The 21,265-nt window shown below is 49.5% G+C and overlaps 1 protein-coding gene and 1 long non-coding RNA gene across 2 annotated transcripts; one reads left to right on the top strand and one right to left on the bottom strand.

The window, feature by feature from the left end:
* Positions 1-721: 721 nt before the first annotated feature.
* On the top strand, positions 722-13,916 carry CCNL1 (cyclin L1). Its single transcript, XM_026045321.1, has 11 exons — positions 722-1,015; positions 1,153-1,227; positions 1,343-1,452; positions 7,583-7,703; positions 8,096-8,160; positions 9,478-9,577; positions 9,707-9,811; positions 10,062-10,203; positions 11,913-12,024; positions 12,160-12,258; positions 13,193-13,916. The coding sequence occupies exons 1-11, from the start codon at positions 731-733 to the stop codon at positions 13,536-13,538; spliced, it is 1,560 nt and encodes a 519-aa protein (XP_025901106.1). The 5' UTR covers positions 722-730; the 3' UTR covers positions 13,539-13,916.
* On the bottom strand, positions 11,399-20,790 carry LOC112952458. Its single transcript, XR_003250379.1, has 3 exons — positions 18,062-20,790; positions 17,335-17,459; positions 11,399-11,776 (listed from the first exon to the last, which is right to left on the bottom strand). It is a non-coding gene; the product is annotated as an uncharacterized LOC112952458 (long non-coding RNA).
* Between the last annotated feature and the right edge of the window lie 475 nt (positions 20,791-21,265).

Here is a 21,265-nt window from a genome sequence, read left to right as displayed (position 1 = left end):
TGGGAGCGGGGGCCGCGCTGCGGAGCACGGCAGCAGCGAGCCGCGAGGGCCCGGCCCGGTCTGTTTGTGTTTAAATAAAAGCGTGGAGCGGTGTTTGGGCGCCCCCCGAGCCGCGGTTGGTGCGTGGGCAGCTCGCCGGGCTGTGCCGGGAAGCAGCGCGGACCGGGGCCGCGCGGGGGGAGCGCCGCGGCTCCCCACGCCACCACAGCGCGGCTCTTCCCAGCTCCGAGTAGCTCCTTGGCTGTAAACAAAGCGGGGCCCGTCGGCTCGCCGGGGGCTCGAGGCGGCGGGGAACCGGCACGTGCCGCGGGACGAGGCCGCGCCCGCCCCGCTGCCCAACAGAGCCGCTTCGTACCGGGCGCGCGGGGCTTTATGTTCGTGCGTTGTTTTTATTTCATACGTTGCTTTTGTTTGCACGCTAAAGCCGCTCGAAACGCCCCGGCTGCCGCCGAGCCGAGCCGAGCCGAGCGCGGGGCTCCCCGCGGCGGGCCGCGCTCGCGGGCCGGCCCCGGGACACGGAGCCCCCTCAGCGCCGCTTCACCCGCCCCGCCACACTGACGGCACCGCCACCGCCGCCGCGGGGCGGGGCCCGGGCGGCAGCCAACCGCGGCGCGCGCCGCCGCGCACGTGACGCGCCGCGCCCGGTGTGTCGTCACGGCGCGGGCGGGGCGGGCGGACTCTTTGGCAGTCGGTGCGTGGCCGGCCGCGGGTGCGCAGCTCCTCCGCCATCATGGCCTCCGCCGGCAGCCACGCGAGCCCCGCCGCGGGCCCCGCCGCCGCATCCGCGCCGCCCGCCGCCGCCGCCACCACCCCCGCGGCCGCCCCGGGCATCCTCATCGGCGACCGGCTCTACTCGGAGGTGTCGCTCACCATCGACCACTCGCTCATCCCCGAGGAGCGCCTCTCGCCCACGCCGTCCATGCAGGACGGGCTGGACCTGCAGTGCGAGACGGACCTGCGCATCCTGGGCTGCGAGCTCATCCAGGCGGCCGGCATCCTGCTCCGCCTGCCGCAGGTGCGCGGCGGCCGGGGCAGGGCAGGGCAGGGCGGGCGCCGCCATTGTGGCGGCGGGGCGGGCGGGGAGGCGCCGCGCACAAAATGGCGGCGGCGGCGCGCGCGCTCACGGGGCTCTCCCTCCGCGCTGCCCCGCAGGTGGCCATGGCGACGGGGCAGGTGCTCTTCCACCGCTTCTTCTACTCCAAGTCCTTCGTCAAGCACAGCTTCGAGGTGAGCACGGCCGCCCGGCCCGGCCGCAGGCCGCCTGTCCTCCTCCTTACGTAACGCCAAGGCCGTGGCGGCGCCGCACGTATTTCTTACCCGAGCGCCTCTCGGTTCTTTGCAGATTGTTGCCATGGCCTGCATCAATCTCGCGTCCAAAATCGAGGAGGCGCCGCGCCGCATAAGGGACGTGATCAATGTGTTCCATCACTTGCGCCAGCTGAGAGCCAAAAGGTAAGATTGGATCCCTTGCCGCCCTGCGCATCTCTTGCCACTAATACACGCTGCAGTTCTCAGCTCGCAGGATTTTCCAGGCTAAGTTCAACGTCCTAAAGTTGAGAAGGGATTGAATGCTGCTTGGCTGCTGCGTAGGCAGCACGGCGCAGCGCTGGCTGCTTCCAGTGGGACCCTGCCTGCTCGGCAGGCACCTTGGGCCTGGCCTAGCTGCGGGTCTGGGGAGCTGGGGGCAGTTCTAGGCCCTTTGCTGGTCGAATTTGACACCTTCCTTGTGATGGGAAGCCCTAGGTTTGAGTAGCCAACTAGTGGGTTGCTGCATCTGCTGCTCTTATCTTTTAACCATATTTGGTAGTTCTGTTGATGATGTGTTAGTGTGTAGTCATCTACGTGGTTTATAGTGGCAATAAAATGTTAGCTTACAAAGGATGGAAGCTGAATAATAGTAATAATTTTTGCTTAGAGGAAAAAAACCCTGGAAAAAAGCGAAGAAAACATGGCGTGGCCTCCAGTGTTTTCAGCTTTAATGACACCCATTCGCCAGGGAGTGGCTAAGGGAGTCTTGGAAGCTGGAGAAATCTCTTATTACTGAAAGTGAGACTTGTGCTTTTATAGTACAGCATGTTTGTGTCAGTCAGTGAAGCTGGAACATGAACTTAACTTGATCTGTGTGCAGACCTGGATAGTTCTGTCTGTCCAGTTGTGGAGCTGTTCTCAGCTGTGTTTAGTGTTGGCCTGTGAAGGAAGAAGCTTTAACACGTAAAGCAAAGTGGTGTGGTTTGTTGCAGCGAAGAATGGGTGAAGGGAAGGAGCTGTCAAACTGCGGTTCAGTCCAACACTTGTTGAAAGCTAACGTGAGGCACTTTCATTAAGATCTTCCCAGAAGTACGTCAGTTGTGATAGATTATAAGGAAACTCTAGTTTTAAAAGGATTTTGTTTTCAGTTAGCTGCCGAAATAAACTTTTCCTCCCTTATATTGTGAGGTTACCATGGGAATTGTATTACCTTTTCTAAGTAGAATAGAATAGGAATCCCACAGGGAAACCAGCTGTTCCTTAGTACATTATTTGGATTCTGCTTCTGTGCTGCAGTTAAAACTTCCTCCTTTTTTTGCCTTGTGCTCAGCTCTTTGTAGCTAGTTTTAATTAGAGGAAAAATGGTTGTTACTATTGTAATTTGAATGGAATTTAGCTTTGTTCTCTTTCTCTTCAAGTTTTTATCCCTGATGGTCCTGGGATTTCTGTGAAGTTACCTGAGTATGAATTCTGTGGTATTACTTCTTACCACAGTTAGGACAAGGGGAATCTGGTTAGTTGATTACTAAAGCTGCTTCAGTGATTCTTAATGTCCTGGCCTTGATCCAGACATTGGTGTTAATTGATCATACGCAGTGCTTTTCTTTGCAGTGAGAATACAGCTTAGTTGTTTCTTTGTGCGTTGGAAAGGATCAGAGAAACTGAACTTAACCTGTGAACTTGAATCTTTGCAGCCTGTTCCAAATCAGTGTCACTTATGCATGTTACATGGTGTCTAAAACTCCTCATGTCCAGAGAAATCACACACTGCTATTGACCCATTGTTTCTGGAGAGATGGGTATTTTTGCTTTGAGATTCCGAGTGAATCTGCATGAAATTAATCTTAAAATGTTTAAGTCTGATATTCAGACTTGCTTTTTTCCTTTTTTTCCCTTTTTTTAACAAGCAGGATGTAAACGTTTTTCTGTACTTTTTACAAGATTACAATTACATAACCTGTACACGTTATTAACTTCAACTCTTTTTTCCCTTGCAACCGACTATACAGCGACCAGCTACATTTACCAAAGCCTGGGTGATGTGGAGTGGTACATAAAGATGAAGCTGTCGTCATGGCAACAGTGAGTGAAGTATCGAAAATCCCCAAGGAGAAGCCAGTGCTCTGAGAATAGGTCACTGGAATCGGGGGACAAACAGGTTGGCCGCTGGTGAACCATTTGGAAGAACTCCTGTATCTTGTTATAAGCTTTTTTCTTTGCTGTCCAGGTTTTTAGAATTCTAGTGTATCTTTTTATTTATTTTTTTTAATCTGAAAGCTAACCCTTAGGCCATAGCTAGTTTCTCACACACAGCCCAAACTGAAGTTAGGCTGCTGTAATTTCTTTTCACCTCTAGTGTAGTGTTTCTGTTAACTGAAGCTCTTAATCTGCATATGAAGTTTGCATAGTTTCAGTAGGCTTGCTTGCTTTCTTAAACAATTCTGAGCTCTTAGTTCAACTTTCTGGCTCTGTATAATCACAGTTTTCCTAGTAGAACTTCTACAGGGATGCAGAAGTCTTGAGTTTGTAAAGTTATTTATATACACAGACACGTAAATGGTAATGTAAGCAGTCCCTTGTATGTAAGTGTTTGCAGAACTGGAAATTGCATTTGAATTTTTTTTTAACGAGACTTGTTGCCAGTTGAGTAACTGATAGGTGGTATTTCTAATATTGAGAAATAAGAAAAAGCTGAAAGTGTTTTGAACAAGCACAATTTACCCTGAATCTTTCATGAGTGTATGTCATGGAGTATTGCATGTAAAATTGTTTGTGTGCATGGAGAAAAGTTCATATTATGAAAAAAATGCTTTATAAATGTGTGCTGAAACATCTGTGTTTTGAGCCAAGTACAACCATTGTTTAATATGCAGAATATAGTTGGAAGTTTTTTTTATTAATTTTAAATATGCCTTAAAGCTGCAGAAAGCCCTTACAAGGCTTCAACCAAATGTGACTGCTGTCATGTAATCTTACCAATGTTGGTTTGAGATGTTCAGGCAGCTGCTCTTCACTCCTGTAGTAGCAATCAAATAGTTTCATGCAGTTGTATTGGGGGTAAAATTTGCCTCAGAGGTGGCCTGTGCTAATTAACAATACTTAGAGTCTTGAAATTGTTCTTTAAATCTACACAGTCCTTGTGTTTGCAGTGTTGGAGACAGACACAGAACTCACCTTCTTATCTCGTGTTGACTGGTGTAAGAGATCTTTGGGCTTTGAAATGAGATGCTGCTGTTGTGCTGTACTTGCTGGAAGTATCTTATTTTTAGAAAAAAAAATCTACGTACAGGACACCTCTTCCCCCACTGTTAGGCGTTGCAAAGCCATGAAACTTTAATATTCATTACATGTGTGGCTGTGTAGAGCATAGAGGTTTTCTTTATCAGAAGGGATTAAAAACAGGGTACTTGGAAGTTATGTACATCATTACAAACATACTGCAGTATGTGGTACCCTGTGTGTAGTTACACTATCTCTAAACGGAGCTTACAGTTTCACAACCAAGTGTTGGATTGGCCTACCAGAATAGGCCTTCTGTGTTCTGCTTTTCAAGTAGAAGGTCTTGCACTGAGCGCGCATGCTGATTTACAAGAACAGGTTATTCAATACAGTGAGCAAAGCTTGGACATAGAGAGCTTGAAACTTGTATTTCACATAAAAGCATAAATTTTTTCTTTTATTAAAATGATTACTAATTGGACTGAAGCAAGTTCAGTATGGATGTTCCTCTTCCCCCTTCTCCTGTTTCACTAGGAGATGGGCTTTAGAAGTTGTTCAAAAGGAAATTCCTGAATTTAACAAGCATAATTATTTTAAAGCTGCAAACCCTGATGTTCATGATGGAAGTGCTAAATTGATAAATCTTATAGAAAGAGGAACAGCCCTTTTGTCAGTATTAAGGAGCAGTAAAGTCTTACGCAGACCCACATTTTTCCCCAAGTGAGTAAATGGCTGCCTCTATTTCTGGAGATACTGTTTGGATACTGCTTGCTTAGTTCTGTAGATCCCTGAAATCTCTCCTAGGTAAGCATGGTGATTTGGGGTGATGGAGTAAAATGCACATAAAAGTGTCTTACTCTGGTTTTGAATAACCAACATCTATAACCAAAGTAAGAGCTGACTCTGCCAACCTTGTTGTCCTGTAGAAGGACAGCAGGACTTAAAACTGAGCCTTGCAGCCTTGCCTGGTGCAGGCCTAGCTGCCGCTGGGCGTTCCCATCACGTTGACTTTCTCACGTGGCTCTCGGAATACAGAGACTCGTGGAAGGTGGTGGCCCTGCTGCGAGCTGTAACAGTGAGGGTCGCGTGCAGTGGTACTGCCCCACAGCTCACGCTTGGGGTAGAAGTTCTGGCTGCCTTAGATGTCTCAACTAAGCTTATTGATTGCTTCTCATGCAGTGTTCTGCTGATGAGATGAACTGAGCCTGGACATCTAAAATGCTTCTGTTTTGTTACGTCTTGCAGGTCTGTTACAATAGAAGTTTCTAAGTAATAGTCTGTAAAACAATATTGGGAGATCTACTGCTTAAAAAAATGCAGCTGATTGATACCCACTCGCAGTTTCACTGATTTGAAGAACTTCTAGCTTGGTTCTTCTGAATGCAGCCTTGCACCCTGAAGTGCTTACAATCAGATTACCTCTGCAGTATTTTCCAGTGAATATCAAGATAAAATCACAGGCTCTGTGTTGAAATGCTCACCTTAAAGAAGCTTTGAAAGTTCCCCTTCTGCAGCCATTCTTCAATATATATTTTGATTGGGTTAGCTCTAGAATGGCTGAAAATAAAAGCTTCACATGCCTGCCCTGATAAGTTTAAGTTTACCTAGAGAAATGACTCCTAAGTAATGTGCAAAGCATTAATTCTTAGGGAGGGGAAGCAGTGAGGCTAGTGCCCAAGCCAGGTGTGCTGCCAGGCAGCTGTAACTTGAAGCCTCTTGTGACCCCTTTCTCAGCTCTTTGGTGCAGAGCAGGAGTAACTTGTGCCTTTATTGAACAGATGTACAATATCCTGCTTTTATCTCGGTGAGGTGAGATGGCTTGTGGTATCCCTTGACTAATGGTAATAAGTGTCCTTCTGAGTGGCTGCAGGAGCCTTAATTAGCACAGACTGTTTTATCAAGGAGTCTCAACGCTGGGAGCTTTAGCCTTGTGATTCAACTGTCACTTTCTTCCTTGAAAAGAGGTAGTTTGAGTGCTCCTCCTCGCTGGAGTGCAGCGTGGAAAGTGTGATCCACTTGTGCAACTTGGGTCAAAAGGACAAAATAATAATGAAACGCTCGTCTAGCAAAACAAACATCGTATTGATTCTCTTCTGGATTACACTTTTGATTCAGTATAATATAAAACTTGTTGCCGGTGCTTATGGTGCACTAGGCTTATAGTGCAAGCAGCCTGTAGTAGCTTATTAGAGTGTAAGTAGCTGCTAAAAGTACTCTCCTGGAAAATACTGTGTGTGAAGAACATACACAAATATGGGAAACATGATAACAGTAAGGAAAGGCTGCTCTCTGCCCTTCCCTTCTTGGTAGGGATTAAGATGCAGCATATGGAAGGATGAAAGTGAAGCTGAAATCAGTTTTTTAAAAGAAAACTTGTGCACAAACTGTACATTCTTCCATTCTCCTGGTTAAGCTTTTTTTGATATTTCAGGCGTATGTTTTTGAAATAATCAAGAGTTTACTTGGTAATGTTGGACTTGAGACACTTCATGTGAAATGACCTGTTTTGCAAATGTTCTAAGCAACAGAAGTGGACACGATATCAGTGGGTGCCATGTTGGTGTTCAGAACCAGAGGAACAGATCTGGCACAGCACACACAATTCTTGATTTATTAGGTGGTTTTTTGTATATCATAGTAGCAGATCTGTCTTGTTCTGGTTCCAGATCTCCATCTTGTCTTTTGGCGTATAGGAAACTGCAGTATGTAATGTAAAGCAGGAAGTTTGTGCTTTAAACTGTGACAAAGCTCCTGTGGCTTGGCCTTGCTCTGGAGTACTGACTAGCAGAGGTAACTGTCACCTGCCTTGCCCCCATCATCGAGTGTGGAGGTACTTGAAGATCTCTGCTGCAGCCTTCCCTTTTGTTCTGCAGCTTGGTAGGTGTAGTTTGCATACACGGTAGGAGAAGGTTATTGTGCATTTCATCTGCAGTTAGTTAAATGCAGAGACATAACTAGCTTAGGTAAACTTGGACAGCACAAGATTAATGCTTAAACTTGCTTGCAGGAGTTGAAAACCGGTTTCTGTTGCCATTAGTTGGTTGGAAGGGAAAACAGAGTTGATGCTATTTTGGATATGCAAAACAGTTTTGATTTTATTTCTTGCAAACTGTAGGACTCCAAGCCCCTTGATACTTGATCAGAACTACATAAACACCAAAAATCAAGTAATCAAAGCAGAAAGGAGGGTACTGAAGGAGTTGGGATTTTGTGTTCATGTCAAGCATCCGCATAAGGTGAGTTTTCAAAAAATAATAATCTGTTACTCTGCCTTGCTGTCATCGTGGTGACATGTGGGACAAGAAATACACGTTTAAAATGACTTGGTTTCCTCCTCTATTTCTTAATATTCTTAAGAAGGCTTTTGCCAAAGTGCATGGGCAACTAGCCCTATTGACTTGGATAGAAAATGCTTCCTTGTGAAATGCATTGTAAAATGATGTTTTTTTCTGAGTTATATAATAGTAAACAGCGCTTTCTGAGCCCGATTGGATGCCATGGGCTTTCAATATATGCTTGGAAAACAGAGGAGACCACTGTTTGCAGAAAACTGCTTGTTTATAAACAGTTACTTTACTGCTGTTGATTTCTGTGTTAAAACTGAGTCTCTTTTTCCTTGCCCCCCCAGATCATTGTTATGTATTTACAAGTCTTAGAATGTGAACGTAATCAAACCCTGGTACAGACAGCCTGGTAAGTTATTTTCTATTCTTTTCCTAGCCAGGAAAATAGTAGCAGAAATAACAAGCCTGATGATCCATATGCAAAGCAATGAGCTGTAAGTCACTCTATAAACATATACATTTTTAACGTGCGCTGGTGCTTGTTTCTGCTTACTATTTTCATGGCTTGATTCCACTCTTTTCTTGGAGAACTCAATTTAACTTTGTTCTTTTTTCTACTCTTTGATTAAAGGGTAGTCCCTGATGGTAAGTCATAGAGCTCTGCCCTCTGCACCTCAGCCCATGACCTGGGGACGGCCTGTTTGGCTGCCCTTCTCTCCAGCCATCCCAGTGCAAGCTCTCATCCGAGATTCACTGAAGTGGTCCATGGCCAGCGGGCAGCATCTTCTAGTTCTGTCTGGGTGTCAAAAGGATTTGTATATTTGCTTTTAGAAGTAACTGTTCAAAATGTTTCTAAATGTATTTGTTGCCTAGCTACTGTATGCTGTAGTGTATTTAAAGGGCACATGGACACGTTTGGTAGACTATGAGAACATGAATCTAGTTGACTTAAACGTGTTAAACTCGAGTTTAAAAAAGATTACAGTGCATGCAGCATGTTCACTTAGAAGCTATTCTGGGCACTGTTTCCTGTTTAATCAATACTTAATGACTGCTGTTTGTTTCTTTCCTGTAGCTCAGGAACTTAGAAATCACGGGAGTCTCTGCTGTTTAAATGCAGATCTTGGCATAAATTGCTTGGCGAGGCCATCGTGCCGGAGGAGAAATATCCTAGTGAAGTAGGAGGTTGGCTGCTAACCTGTAGAACTTTTTTTCAACATGAAGGTTTAAGCTCAACAAGAAAATTGGATGCTTCTCTTGCTGGATGAAGTTAATGTCACTCAAGACACAAATAGGGTTTAAATGCAATGTTCTGTGAATTTTGTAGGCTGTATCCAGCCTCTGGAAAATGGTAGGTTATAAACATACTATGCTTACATGCTTAATTTTAATTTTAAAGTTACTTATTTTGAAATAACCAAAGAGCTGGACAGATACAAAGTATTTGTTAAATTGTTAGTTCAATGGACACTTCATGGCATAATTAATGTACCTGGGAAGAAAATACTAAAGGCTGTTACTTGCATTGGGATTTCCAGCAGTGGCAGTGGTGCATGCCTTGTTACAGGAGTAACAAGTGTAAACATCAAATATAGTAGTTCTAAAGAAACCATATTTTTATTATATTAAAAGAAAAAATAATAAAGTCAATTGAGTCTCCAGTATTACCCCCTAAATTAAAAAGATAAAACACGAGATCCAACCTCTTATGAACTTTTTATTTTAGGAATTACATGAACGACAGCCTTCGAACAAACGTATTTGTTCGTTTTCAGCCAGAGACTATAGCATGTGCTTGCATTTACCTTGCTGCTAGAGCCCTGCAGGTAGGTATTTGCTTATCTTTAATATTTTAGTGTTGATTTTTGTTGCTAGATGGTTTCCAGATAATGTTAGTGGAAATATTTAAAGTGAGTCTTGTCCATATTAGTATTAAGAACTAGTTTTATTTTCAGATTCCACTGCCTACCCGCCCGCACTGGTTCTCGCTCTTTGGTACCACAGAGGAAGAGATCCAGGAGATCTGCTTAACGACTCTGAAGCTCTACACGAGAAAGAAGGTAACTTCAGAGGTGCTGTTTGCTCAGTTCACTGCTCGGTCCAGCTTGAGCTGCCCTTTAGCTTTCTCCCTGTTTGGGAATAACAGCGTATGGATTTACTGCTCCAAAGGGCTCTGCTGCATGCGTGCTTCCCTCTAGGGAATCGGTGAGAGAATAAATGGCAAGGTAGACATGATTAAAAAGAGCTTGAATGATTTTGAGAAATGAGTGTGAATTGCATTAGTTCAAATTCTTACTTTTTTTTTTACAGCCCAATTACGATTTCCTGGATAAAGAAGTAGAAAAGAGAAAAATGGCACTACAAGAAGCAAAACTGAAGGCAAAAGGCTTAAATCCTGATGGAACTCCAGCACTCTCAACACTGGGTGGCTTTTCTCCTTCATCCAAACCATGTAAGTTTGTTCTCTGTATGGAAACTTGCACCCAATTTTGGGGGATGTTTTGAATACTCCCTTTGAATGTACTTCAGAAAAGTCAGTCTACTTGAATTGTTGGCTTAGCTTTCTTGAACTAGGAGGCAAGATAAGCCTTACTGTTTTAAACACTAATTTTACAAACCATTTATTGATAGCTTGAATTAACAAAGGAGAGGAACAGTGTAGAAGCTTCAGGCTTTTTCATAAAGTAATTCTGGTAAGGAATTATACAAGTAATGTCTCTCTTAGTAACACTGGAAATGACTGTGTTATGAAGAGACTTACTGGCTTGGGGTAGGTGTTACAGTTGGCTCTGATTTTTTTTATCATAGGAGTTTCTGAAAACTTCCCTGGAAGGGTGTAGGCAGGGGTGGGTGCTCTGCTCAGTACCTGGAGAAGGAGCATCTCGCACAGGGCAGGTTCTGCTTCACAGCAGACAAATCACTGCAGCTTCTGTGCTAGGTCACTCAGCGAAGCTGTCCCAACTTCCGTGATCCGAGGGAGGCAGTTTTGCCTTGGCACTTGACACTCTCATGTGTGAAGGAGCAGCAGACACAGCAGGGCCGGAGCTCTGCGCCTGTGGTAGTGCGTAACCAAGGCACAGGCACCCGCTTCTGGGGCGGCCTCTGCAGCGATTCGAGAGCTGCGTGTGTTTGTAGTCACTCCTACGGGGCAGCAACGTGTCTGAACCTCAGAGGCCTTCAAAGCGGCCCGTGCAAAGGTCTCGCTAAGGGATGAAGCGCTTTCATGCCCTTCCCCTCCCTGGAAGGGGGACCTTATGTAGAAGAGCAAGGGGAAACAGGACCTGTGGAAGCAGGAGGGGTTTTGGAAGGTCTCTTAGCTCACAGACTGAGGGAAAGCTGACAAAAAGTTGACTTTGTGTGTTCTTACTTAAAACCTCTGAGCCCTGTTAAATGGAGAAGCTGCGGGGGAGGTCCCAAGGCAGCAGTTGGGTCTTCCCGTCCTGTCCGCAGGCCAGGCGCATGCGTGGTTCTTGGGTGGCGGCTGTGCCATGGGGGCACTTTGTGAGGCACCTGGTGGTGTAACAGGCCACGGCCTTCCGGCTACGAGGCTTTTGCCTACTTGATGCCTTTCCTTGGGTCGTCTTGTACACTGTGGACTAGATGGTTCATTATTTGTGTGCGCTTTAATCTAGACATCTGTAATTGCTTTTCAGTCCCAGTTCTCTGTATCATATTGGAAATGAATAGTCAAGGTAACAAGCTGTGTAGTTGTGGGGTCATAAACCTGGATTTTTATATCGTGGCACTTGAGACTTCGTCTACTGGGGTCCAAAAAGCAATCTGCAAGGCAAGCAGTAAGACCCAATGTCCTTCCCAACCTCCTCCAAATTTGAAGAGTGGTGTAGATACAGAAGATGGGTGAAATAATCTATTGTTCCTACTAGATGAGAAAGATCTCTTGTTCTTTTCAATTCTTCAGTATATTCATAAGTAAAAGATGGTGAACACAAATAGGTTTCAGTACTCCGAATATATCGGTATCTGCCCAGTCAGTGAGCGCTCCCAAATTATTTTGCAGAAGTTTCCTGTAAATGTAAAGATGGGATGCAGTAGTAGCAGTTGTGTTTTATGCAGGTACTCATAAAGGTACACAAATAATACAACAGGTTTGTGGCAGCACCTGTGAGATAGCTGCCTGACTCTGTATTCCTTGAATCTTAGCTTCCCCAAGAGAAATAAAGACCGAAGAGAAGAGTCCAGTGTCTCTGAATACCAAGACCATTAAAAAAGAGCCCGAGGAAAGGCAGCAAGCTGCCAAGAGCCCTTACAACGGGTGAGTACAAATCTCAGACCAATAGACTTCTGGGCTTAAAAAATTCTCAACTGCAAAGCAGTCAAGTACTTGCTCTTTTCATAAGGTAACACAAGTGTAACCCTCTTTTGGTTTGTCTTTTTTCTTCCCTCTAAGCATGAGAAAAGAAAGCAAGAGAAGTAGGAGCAGCAGAAGTGCTAGTCGATCTAGGTCAAGAACAAAGTCAAGGTCTCGATCCCACACTCCTAGGAGGCAGTAAGTGCTTTTTTGTTTGCTTCTGATCCCAGTCATCTCTCTGGGATGTTTCAAGAGCTCTTTTCATGTTGGAGAAGTGTGATGGCCCCGTGTTCCCTGTGCCCTCCTGGGCCCTTGCTGGCCAGCAAGAGCGGGAGCCCCCCGTCACGCAGCACCCGTGCCGGGCACTGCGCAGCCCTGCAGTCGCAGTGGGGGCTGCAGTGCCCCAGGGCAGCGACCTGTGGCTAAGAGGAAGCTTCAGCTTGTCACGGTGACCTTGTGGGGCAGCGAGTGAGCCAAGGTGGTTGCAACCCTTCCAACAGTTTCCATGGGTCTGGGTTGTAAATGAGAAATTCAGTCCTCAAAGCAGCAGTGAAGCCTCTAGAAGAAGCAAATTCTTACGTTGCTGCTTTCTCCCAGGTGTGTGGGAGAAGGGTGTCCTGTTGGGGCAGCTGGGGTGGCACGAAGCACCCTGACTCTCTGGTGCTTTCTCTCACTACATCCAGAGCGGAGATGGGGAACTGCCAGCGAGTAGGTGACACATGACAGTTTTGGTATCATTTCCGAAGAATCCTCTCAAATTCTAGGTGGGAACTGCCACCTTGGCTCTCAGTATGTTCTACGTATTAGACTAGGTATTAGGTAGTGGACTTAAATGACGGAAGGGAAAAGGCAGTGTCCAGTTTCTAGGCTGATGTTGAGGGAGAGGCTCTTAAACAGGTAGAAGGAAAAATGGCTCTGGTTTGGGGGTAGATTTTGGCCTTGTTTTCTTTTTTTAGGGGACCTCATCCCAGAAAGGCATGTTCTGGGAATGTCAGTAGCATTTATCATAAATCTCCCCTTGGGAGAAAGTGTCTCATGATTCCTTCCAGTAAACTTGGAAGATTTCCTAAATAGGAAAAAAGCAGCCCTTGCCTTTTCCGCCCGCACTAACGCTGTGCCTGTTCCCTGCCAGCTACAACAACCGCCGGAGCCTGTCGGGCACCTACAGCTCGCGCTCGCGCAGCCGCTCGCGCAGCGCCAGCGGCAGCCCGCGCCGCCACCACAACCACGGCTCGCCGCACGCCAAGGCCAAGCACGGCCGCGACGAGCTCAAGAGCGCCAACCGCCACGCTCACAAGAGGAAAAAGTCGCGCTCCCGCTCGCAGAGCAAGTCCCGGGAGCACTCGGACGTGGCCAAGAAGCACCGGCACGAGCGCGGGCACCACCGGGAGCGGCGTGAGCGCTCGCGCTCCTTCGAGCGGCCGCACAAGGGCAAGCACCACGGTGGCCGCTCGGGCCACGGCCGCCGGCGCCGCTGAGCCCCCCGCCCGGCCTCGACAGCGCGCAGCAACCGGCTCCTATGGACACAGGAAACCAGGAGCAGCGGAGTCCTTTAAAGCCCAATATCTAATTTTCTAAAATGTGTAGAACACTTGTTTTCTTTTTTGGGAGGGGAAAAAAACTGTTACCAACTTTTGCACATAATACCTTAGCAGTATCAAATTGATGGAAAACAATGATCAGGTTAAATTCTATGTATTAGAGTTGTGTATTGTTTATGAGAACTGGAGAATGGGTTTCTGTAAAGAGCAAAGCGTATCTTATTTTTATACAAGCCAATTGCAGACACTTATATTTAAGTATAGTTATTTGTTTAAACAATGGTGGATACTTTCTTACACTGGTTTTAGTCTGCATGTGTTAAAAGATTTTTACAAGAAATAAAATATAAGGCTTTTTTTTTTTAACATATACTGCCCTTTCAAGGTCAGCTTTTGCAAGGCTTTGACTTGCCCTTGCTGTTGTTGGGGCTGTGCTGCTCCTCCAGGCCCCTGCACTAGGTGGGCCACCTGCCTTAAGCTGCAGCTCCAGAGCAGTGACTTGGGCAGCAGTTATAAGTGGGGGTGGAGGGGGGAGAACAAAGGTGGAGTCCAGTGCTGGAGCCGGGGCAGTCCCTGTGGCTCTGGGCTGGCTGCGCTTCCCAGCAGGAGTTGGACAGAGCGAGCAGGGGGCAGAGGGGAAACCCTGAGTGTGGCCTGACCTGGGCCTGGCCCCTGTGCTCCATGAAGGAAGTCCTGCTTTCTCTTTGCCCAAAAAAAGGGGAAGGAGATAAACGTGGTCCAGAGTCCAGGTTCATGACGTGCTGCAACCCGGACACAGTCAAGCGCCGCTGCTCCTGCGAGCTCCGTTTGACGGGTCCCTGTGGGAGGTACCTCCTGCAAAGGCCGGGGCAGAGCCCGGTGCTGCCTCGGAGGCTGCCGCACCGGCGGCTCGCACTCTGTGAGCAGCTCGAGCTGCCCCCAACACGAGCGGTTGTGCAGGGGGGTGAACGGGAGGGCTGCGGGCTCCGCACCGGCACCAACTCCCCCTTCCCCTCACGCTGCTCCGGAGCACGGGGCTTCCCCGGGAAGCGGGAGCAGCTGCCGCCGCCGCCTGTCTAGACACCATCTGCTCTCAGGAGCTCCCTCGGGCCGGCGGGGCCTCCGCGGGCCCTGCGCCCCCAGCGCCCTCGGCTGCACGGGAAGCGGCAGGAGAGCGGGAGGGAGCCGGGAGCCCCTGCACCAGGGGTGTCCCCGCTGCCCCGGGCTGCCGTGTCCGTGTCCGCAGCGCCCGCCGCGCCAGGGAAACCCGGCAGCCCCGGGGCCGTGCTCAGCACCAGCGTCCACTGGATCCCAGGAAACCACCACCAGAAAGCAGGTGTCCTGCCGGAGGGCACTGCTGCATGGCTGCCCTGTCGTGCTCCTCTTCCTGCTCGGGATTTGGAGCAGCCGCTGTGGTTAATCATTTCACCTGTGGTTTGCAGGGCCTGCTGGCCCCTGGCTGTGCCCTTCCCGCGCCCTCCTCTTCCTCCATGTGTGTGAAGGGCCAGGAGGCTCCCAGGCGCTGCCCGGCACTCCTGGCACCCTCAATGGGAGGTTCCCTGAGTCCCCACTTGCTCTGGCTGCCGCAGGCTCAGAGTGCCAAGGGCCTCGAGCTGCAGGGACCCATTAAGGCAGCCCCGCACACGGGGCACGGACCGCTGCTGGGCCACAGGAAGGGAGCTGCTGCTGGTGCTGCTGCAGAGCGGGCTGCAGCAGGAGCCGCCGCTCGCCCGCTCGCCCGCCTGCCGTTCGGCCCCCGCGCTCTAGGTGGAAGTGTTGCCGAGCGGCCGCGGGGCCCGTGCCGGCAAGCACGCACACGCACTGCCTGCTGCACGCACGCACCGCCTGACGCGCACCCCTGCTGCACGCACAGCCGGCGCACGCACAGTCGCGCACAGGCACAGCCCTGGTGCACGCACAGCCGAGCACAGGCACGGCCCTGGTGCACGCACAGCCGAGCACATGCACGGCCCTGGTGCACACACAGCCGAGCACAGGCACGGCCCTGGTGCACACACAGCCGAGCACATGCACGGCCCTGGCGCATGCACAGCCGAGCACACGCACACCTGCTGCATGCACAGCCGAGCACGTGCACAGTCAGTGCACACACAGCCGAGCACACACACCCGCTGCATGCACAGAGGAGCTGCAGCAGATATGGAAGGTGTGAGAGGGGGGTGTGAGAGAGAGAGAGAGAGAGATCTGGCCCCGGATGCAGGTGGCTTAAGCTGGACTGCAGGGGAGAGCAGCAAAAGGGCACAGGTTTGGGAAGCGACCTGTTTGCGCTGCCTCACGCTGCTGGAAGCAGCAGCACTCTCGAGCCCTGATGGCTGCCGGTGCTGGGGGAGATCCTGCGGCACAGGCAGCCCCAGGACACGGCGGGAAACGCAGCCCTGCATCCCAGGGAACGCGGCGTGGCCAAGAGCTCTGCAGCGTCCCAGACAGCTCCCGTGCCAGGCACAGCTCACAGACACCAGACAAGGGTTTGTTTCGGGAGCATGGGTGACTTCCACACATAAGGACACGTCTCCTACAGCCCCTCGCAGGCTGCTGCGCTCAGGATGAGGGACTGAACTCGTTCTTGGTCCATTTCAGTTTTGTTATAAAAAGCATATAGAGGCACTGCTTTCTAGGGCAGGAAACAAAAGCAGAGGGAAGGATTTATCTGCTTGAACCCGCCAAGCAGTTTTCAGCAGCAAAGCCACCTCTCCTCGCCCTTCGAGGGCCCGGCTACAAGCAGAGGGAGCTGCGGCTCTGGCTCAGGAAGGGGCTGCAGCCGGACCTGCAGCTCCTGCTCATCTGCTACGGCAGGCTGCTGCTCACAAGCCCTGGGAGCTGATGGAACCCAGGAGCATGAGGGGTGAGGATGATGTTCCTCATAGCCTTCCTTGCCAGACAAACCCATTCCTGGCTCTCTTTTGCTGCCTCCCAGTGCTCACCAGCACTGCCCGACTCCTGCTTTGCATGGCGGCTCCTCTTTTTCCTTATCATCTGTTCCATAAAGGACTTAACAATTTCCTTCACTTTTCAGGAGCGAATGCCTGACACAGCCACAGAGTCCAGCACTTCCCAGCCAATCCCAGTTTATTTGCAGCTATAAACAAAAGCTGTGAGAACAGCTAAAAGGGAAGCAGGGGCCGCCCCGCTCCTTCGCCTCTGTTTGCTCTTCTCTCCCCTGGCTCCAGCTCTCACAGCAGGTGGCCCGGGTCGGCTCGGAAGGAGAAGGACAGATTTAGCTACTTCTGCATGTGAAAAGGGGGAACTGAGACGCCCTAGCTCTACTGCAAAGTGCTGGGCTGATCACGCAGCAGAGCTGCCAGGTACGAGACAGGCAGCCAGCATAAGGAACTGAGGCTGCAAGGGCTCATGCTTTGCATGTGAGGTGTAGGCTGCTCCTCGGGCAGTCGCTGCTGCCTGACACAGCATTTCAGCCCGGCCCTGCTCTGCCCTGCTGCATGTGGCACACACAGTCATACTGCCTGGAGTCCCTGGCTTGTTCTTGCCCTGGTTTTCCTGGATGGCAGGAGAGGAGCGGGGCTGGAGGTGTCTGTGTGCTCGGCTGTGCACTGCAGCCGGCTGCCTCCCATGCAGCCCCAAGGCCCCTCTCCAAACCGGCCGCGCTCTCCGACCTCTGTGCCTAATTCCCCTCTCCTGCACTTTGGCCACAAGTTGTTTACATCATTAGAGACCTTTTACACGGCCGCTGCGGGTGCCGTGATTGCCCTGGTATTTATATGGCGCCGCTCTTTACCTTTGACATCAGGGAATTCACTGCAGGCTTTGAAGCGCTTCCAGCAGCAGGCCGGGCCGCTCCGCGTCGCTGCGGGAACGCCGGGATGCTCCAAGGCAACAGTGGCCATGGCTCTTCCCTCTGACCTATCATTACAATGCACTTGTTAACTGAATTCTGCATTTTCTTCCACAGGGAAAACAAACAAGCACGCAAAAAGCAGAATTTGTACATTCAGTACCATCAAAAGGGATTATTCTGGCAATGTGAAAATTTTTCAACATCTTTTTGGAAACAGGAGGCTCCACCTCAACAAACCCTTTCCCGCAAATCTGTGCATTTAGTCAACTAGCAAAAACTGGTTTTGACAGGCTGAAATGGCTCCGTGCCATCGCTCGGACTCCTGACATCTGGAGATCGATTGATTTTTCAGAGATAAAAATCTGTGCTGCGCTGCAGGCAGCAGGACGGAGCGCGGGCACCAGCGCGGCACGAGGCCGGTGGCACCGGCCGCCAGCTCCGGACTGCTCCCTTCGTCCCCAGCGCTGTGACGCACACAGCAGGACAGCGCCTCCACTGAATTAACTTCTAGAAGTGTGCAGAACCAGATTAAACACAGCCAAAAAGGGCGGTGTGTGCAGGACAGAGAGCACCCTGCAAGGCCATTCAAAGCCTCGCTCAGCGAGAGGCGGAGGCGCCGTGACCCCACTGCAGTCACCCCTGCGGCCCGGCCCACCCCGGCACTGACCTGGATTCCCCGGGAATTCAAGGCTCCATCCGGAAAAACGCCGCCACGGAACATCTGTCACGCATTTATTTCGGGAGATAGGAGGGCGTCCTTTGAGCTCTGAGCCGGGAACTGTCCCTGCTCGCTCCAAAGAAGTTTTGCATTATCTGGGAACAGTTCACGGTGCAATGCCAGATGCTCAGATATTCTACCACACAAATTACAATTCCAGAGTTAAAATCTCTTCAACGTAAATCTTTTTTATTATCCTACCCATATTAATCTTGTGCTACGCATTCAAGGTAGGAAAATAACATAAATACTAAGCATATTTGTTTATAACATTCTTTGCCATTCCAGTTACAGATGGAGTTTATTCTTTCTACAGTAGAATAAACTTAACTGCTTGCAACAAACAAAGACAAAACCTATCATCGGATTTTCACTAGGTAAACAAGTCCCCTTTTAAAACAATTAAAAATGAAGACATGGGATTTTTGCCTGGAAAGGAAACGTCCCCACGGCGAGAGAGCCCAGCTACGGTTCCCTTCCCAGCTCGGATGGAGGGGCTGCTCTTTGCTCCTAACGTTTGCTTCACACTTCCACACTTTTGGCTATTCAGGGTAGTCTTCCTTCAGTTAACAGGGAGCACTTTTTACTTATTTAAATATAGCAAATATATAAACAGGCACTAAATATTTGACACTTCTTTGGAATTTAAGGCTACTATTCTATAAAAATAAGTGGATGCATTTGGCAATAACACAGTGTATGAAATAGCGCATTAGATATCCTACTGTGCGAACAGGTAGTCTAACAGAGGGCTTAATTCCTCCTGGAAAGATTTGGGCCTATGCAAAGGACTATGCTAGATCAGGCAACATCCAAGCTCCGTCGAGGAGGGTGCCCGAAACCATGCACTGGGCAGGAACAACACACAGGTGTTTTAAGCATGGTGTTTTTATCATGCCTCCTTGTGCCATGAGTCCCAGAATCCAAGGTCCAGCCTAAGAACATCCCGCTGATAAGTGACATTGCTCCCAAGGGACACATGGTCCCCAGTAAGTTGCATTTCCAGCAGATGTGCTGCTATGGGGCTGCCTATACCCTCAGTGGTGCTCTCTCCTACTCAGCCCATTACAAGAAATGCCCTGCAAAGCTTGCCGCCTTATGTGAAATTAATATAATTCTTTTTGGAAGCTCATCACTGCTGCCAGAGACGTTAATATGGTTAGTTTATTGCCTACCAGCAGGAGCTCAGGGTTCCTGGGAGGAGGGGAACTAAGGGAAATGCTGCTCTTAACTTGCTTGCTCCATGATTTATATGCTCCCTCCTGCTAGAAACATTGCTCCTGCGACCGCTCTCACTATTCTATCTGGCTATCCCTCTCTTTATAATTTATATAATTTATGACTATACAGCCATTCGTTGTATCTGCTGGCACTACAGTAAATAAACCTTGAGACAGTTGGCAGGACCCCAGCCTTGGAATGGGCCCCGTGCTCTGCTCCAGCAGCACCGGCTGCTGTAACCCGGAATTAGGGATCAGCTAGGACAGGGCTCGGAATCACATCCGGATGGGGTGCTGTCCAAAGCTGTGCTCTCTCTAAGTGCAGAGACTTTGCTGCACAGTGGTGATTTCCAGTCAGTGGAGCAGGTAAAAACCTCCAACCTTTGTTTCAATATGCAGATTCAAACGTTAAACTTCAGAAATATGACAACTACCACGGGTTTCATCACAGTATCTATGCCATAGCCACACCAATCAGTAAAATAATGTAATAGCCTTTACTGTATTTACATGATTTAGGAATTCTTGTAAGAAAGACTGTGAAATATAATTGATGTTCATCTATGAATTTTATTTAAGAATCTACATAATAGAGATCTGGAACTCACCACTTTAAGAACTGCCTTAATGAGCATCTCTAACTTTGCCACATGAAGAGTGCAGGTGGGGATGGAATAACAATTTTCAAGCTCGAAGAAGCTAGGATCCTCCCTAAACAAAGAAAAACAGTATTATCACCAAGTACAGAAGGAGACTGGCTGCCCTTGAAGCAGGTTTTGGGGAGTTCTGTGCATCCCCCTCCTCTGGGCATTTGTGAAATTGCTGAAGAACAGATTTCCACTAGTGTTGGGCTTCAGTGGAACCATCTTCCCAACTTCTTTGAAAATTCCACCTTTCAGCACCCTTCAGAAAAACATGATTAACCGGGCTCGGTGCTGACACTGGCCAACAGTTTTCGCAAACAACCCCACTTGAGTACAACTAGAGAAGCTTCCCCCGAGTGTACGGAAGACAGAGCACAGCGGGATACAGAGCACAGCAGGATACACCTGAATGCAGAAGGAGGTTGAGGCTCTTGGCCTTGGGAAGGGCAAGCTGGCCTAACCCATAGCAACTCTCGGGCTTCCCATTTAGCAAAGCCCAGAGGCGGATTTTCAAGCTCTAACTGCAGGATAAACTCTGCTACCACCAGCATTAGTTAGAGGCTACTGATGGGAGCAGAATGCGAGAATACGGAGGAAGAAATGGCAGGAATATGGGAGAAAGGAATGGGAGAATGGCGCAGAAGAGCAATGGGAGCAGAAGCCGAGCAGGCTGAGCGTGCTGTAAAACAGGGCTCTGGCTGCTAGAGCGGAGCGGCCAGCCTTCCCCTGGCTCTGCGGGGAGCTCCCATTTCGCCCGGCCTGGCCCAGCAAGGCTCGCTCTCACGCTCCTGCCCGAGCCCAGCAGCACGGGGCACTGCCGGGCCGCTGCTCTCGTCCTGCCCCCGCAGAGCCACCCCGCCACGCAGACACCCGGAGAAGGTCGAGGCTCACGGTGTGACCGCAGCGCAGCCGGGCGCCGAGCCTACCCTGGGCCAGGTCCCAGCCCCAAGAGGAACACTCAAGCCCAGGCAGCTGGCTGTTACTACACACCCTGCGAGCACCTCCAACACTTCCTCCTTTAATTTACCTCCCGTGACATTTTAATCCACGACATTTTAATGGAAATCATAGCTGGGACTTTCTGGAGACCATGAGGAGGCCACTGAGGAAGCATCTCCCAGGGCCTGTTCTCACCCATGGGCCTTAACACCCCGAGAGCCTTGCCTGGGACCTCCTCCCGAGCTCGTGCCCAAGCCCCAGGCCTTGCTCGAGCAACGCTGCCTTGTGCTGGCTGCTGGGCTGCACCACCTCCACTTCCAAAGGCAGAGCTGGCTTGCTAGAAGAGCTGC

The sequence above is a fragment of the Nothoprocta perdicaria genome, unplaced genomic scaffold, assembly GCF_003342845.1.
Source record: "Nothoprocta perdicaria isolate Ctin4 unplaced genomic scaffold, notPer1 scaffold_4, whole genome shotgun sequence".
Taxonomy (NCBI): Eukaryota; Metazoa; Chordata; class Aves; order Tinamiformes; family Tinamidae; genus Nothoprocta; species Nothoprocta perdicaria.
This window is presented reverse-complemented; position numbering and strand designations above follow the sequence as displayed.

Excerpts from the sequence above, each read along its gene's own strand:
- CCNL1 (XM_026045321.1), top strand. The coding sequence starts at position 731 with ATGGCCTCCGCCGGCAGCCACGCGAGCCCCGCCGCGGGCCCCGCCGCC. Across the intron at positions 1,453-7,582 it reads CGCCAGCTGAGAGCCAAAAG|GACTCCAAGCCCCTTGATAC; the intron begins GTAAGATTGGAT and ends TGCAAACTGTAG. Across the intron at positions 7,704-8,095 it reads ATGTCAAGCATCCGCATAAG|ATCATTGTTATGTATTTACA; the intron begins GTGAGTTTTCAA and ends TTGCCCCCCCAG.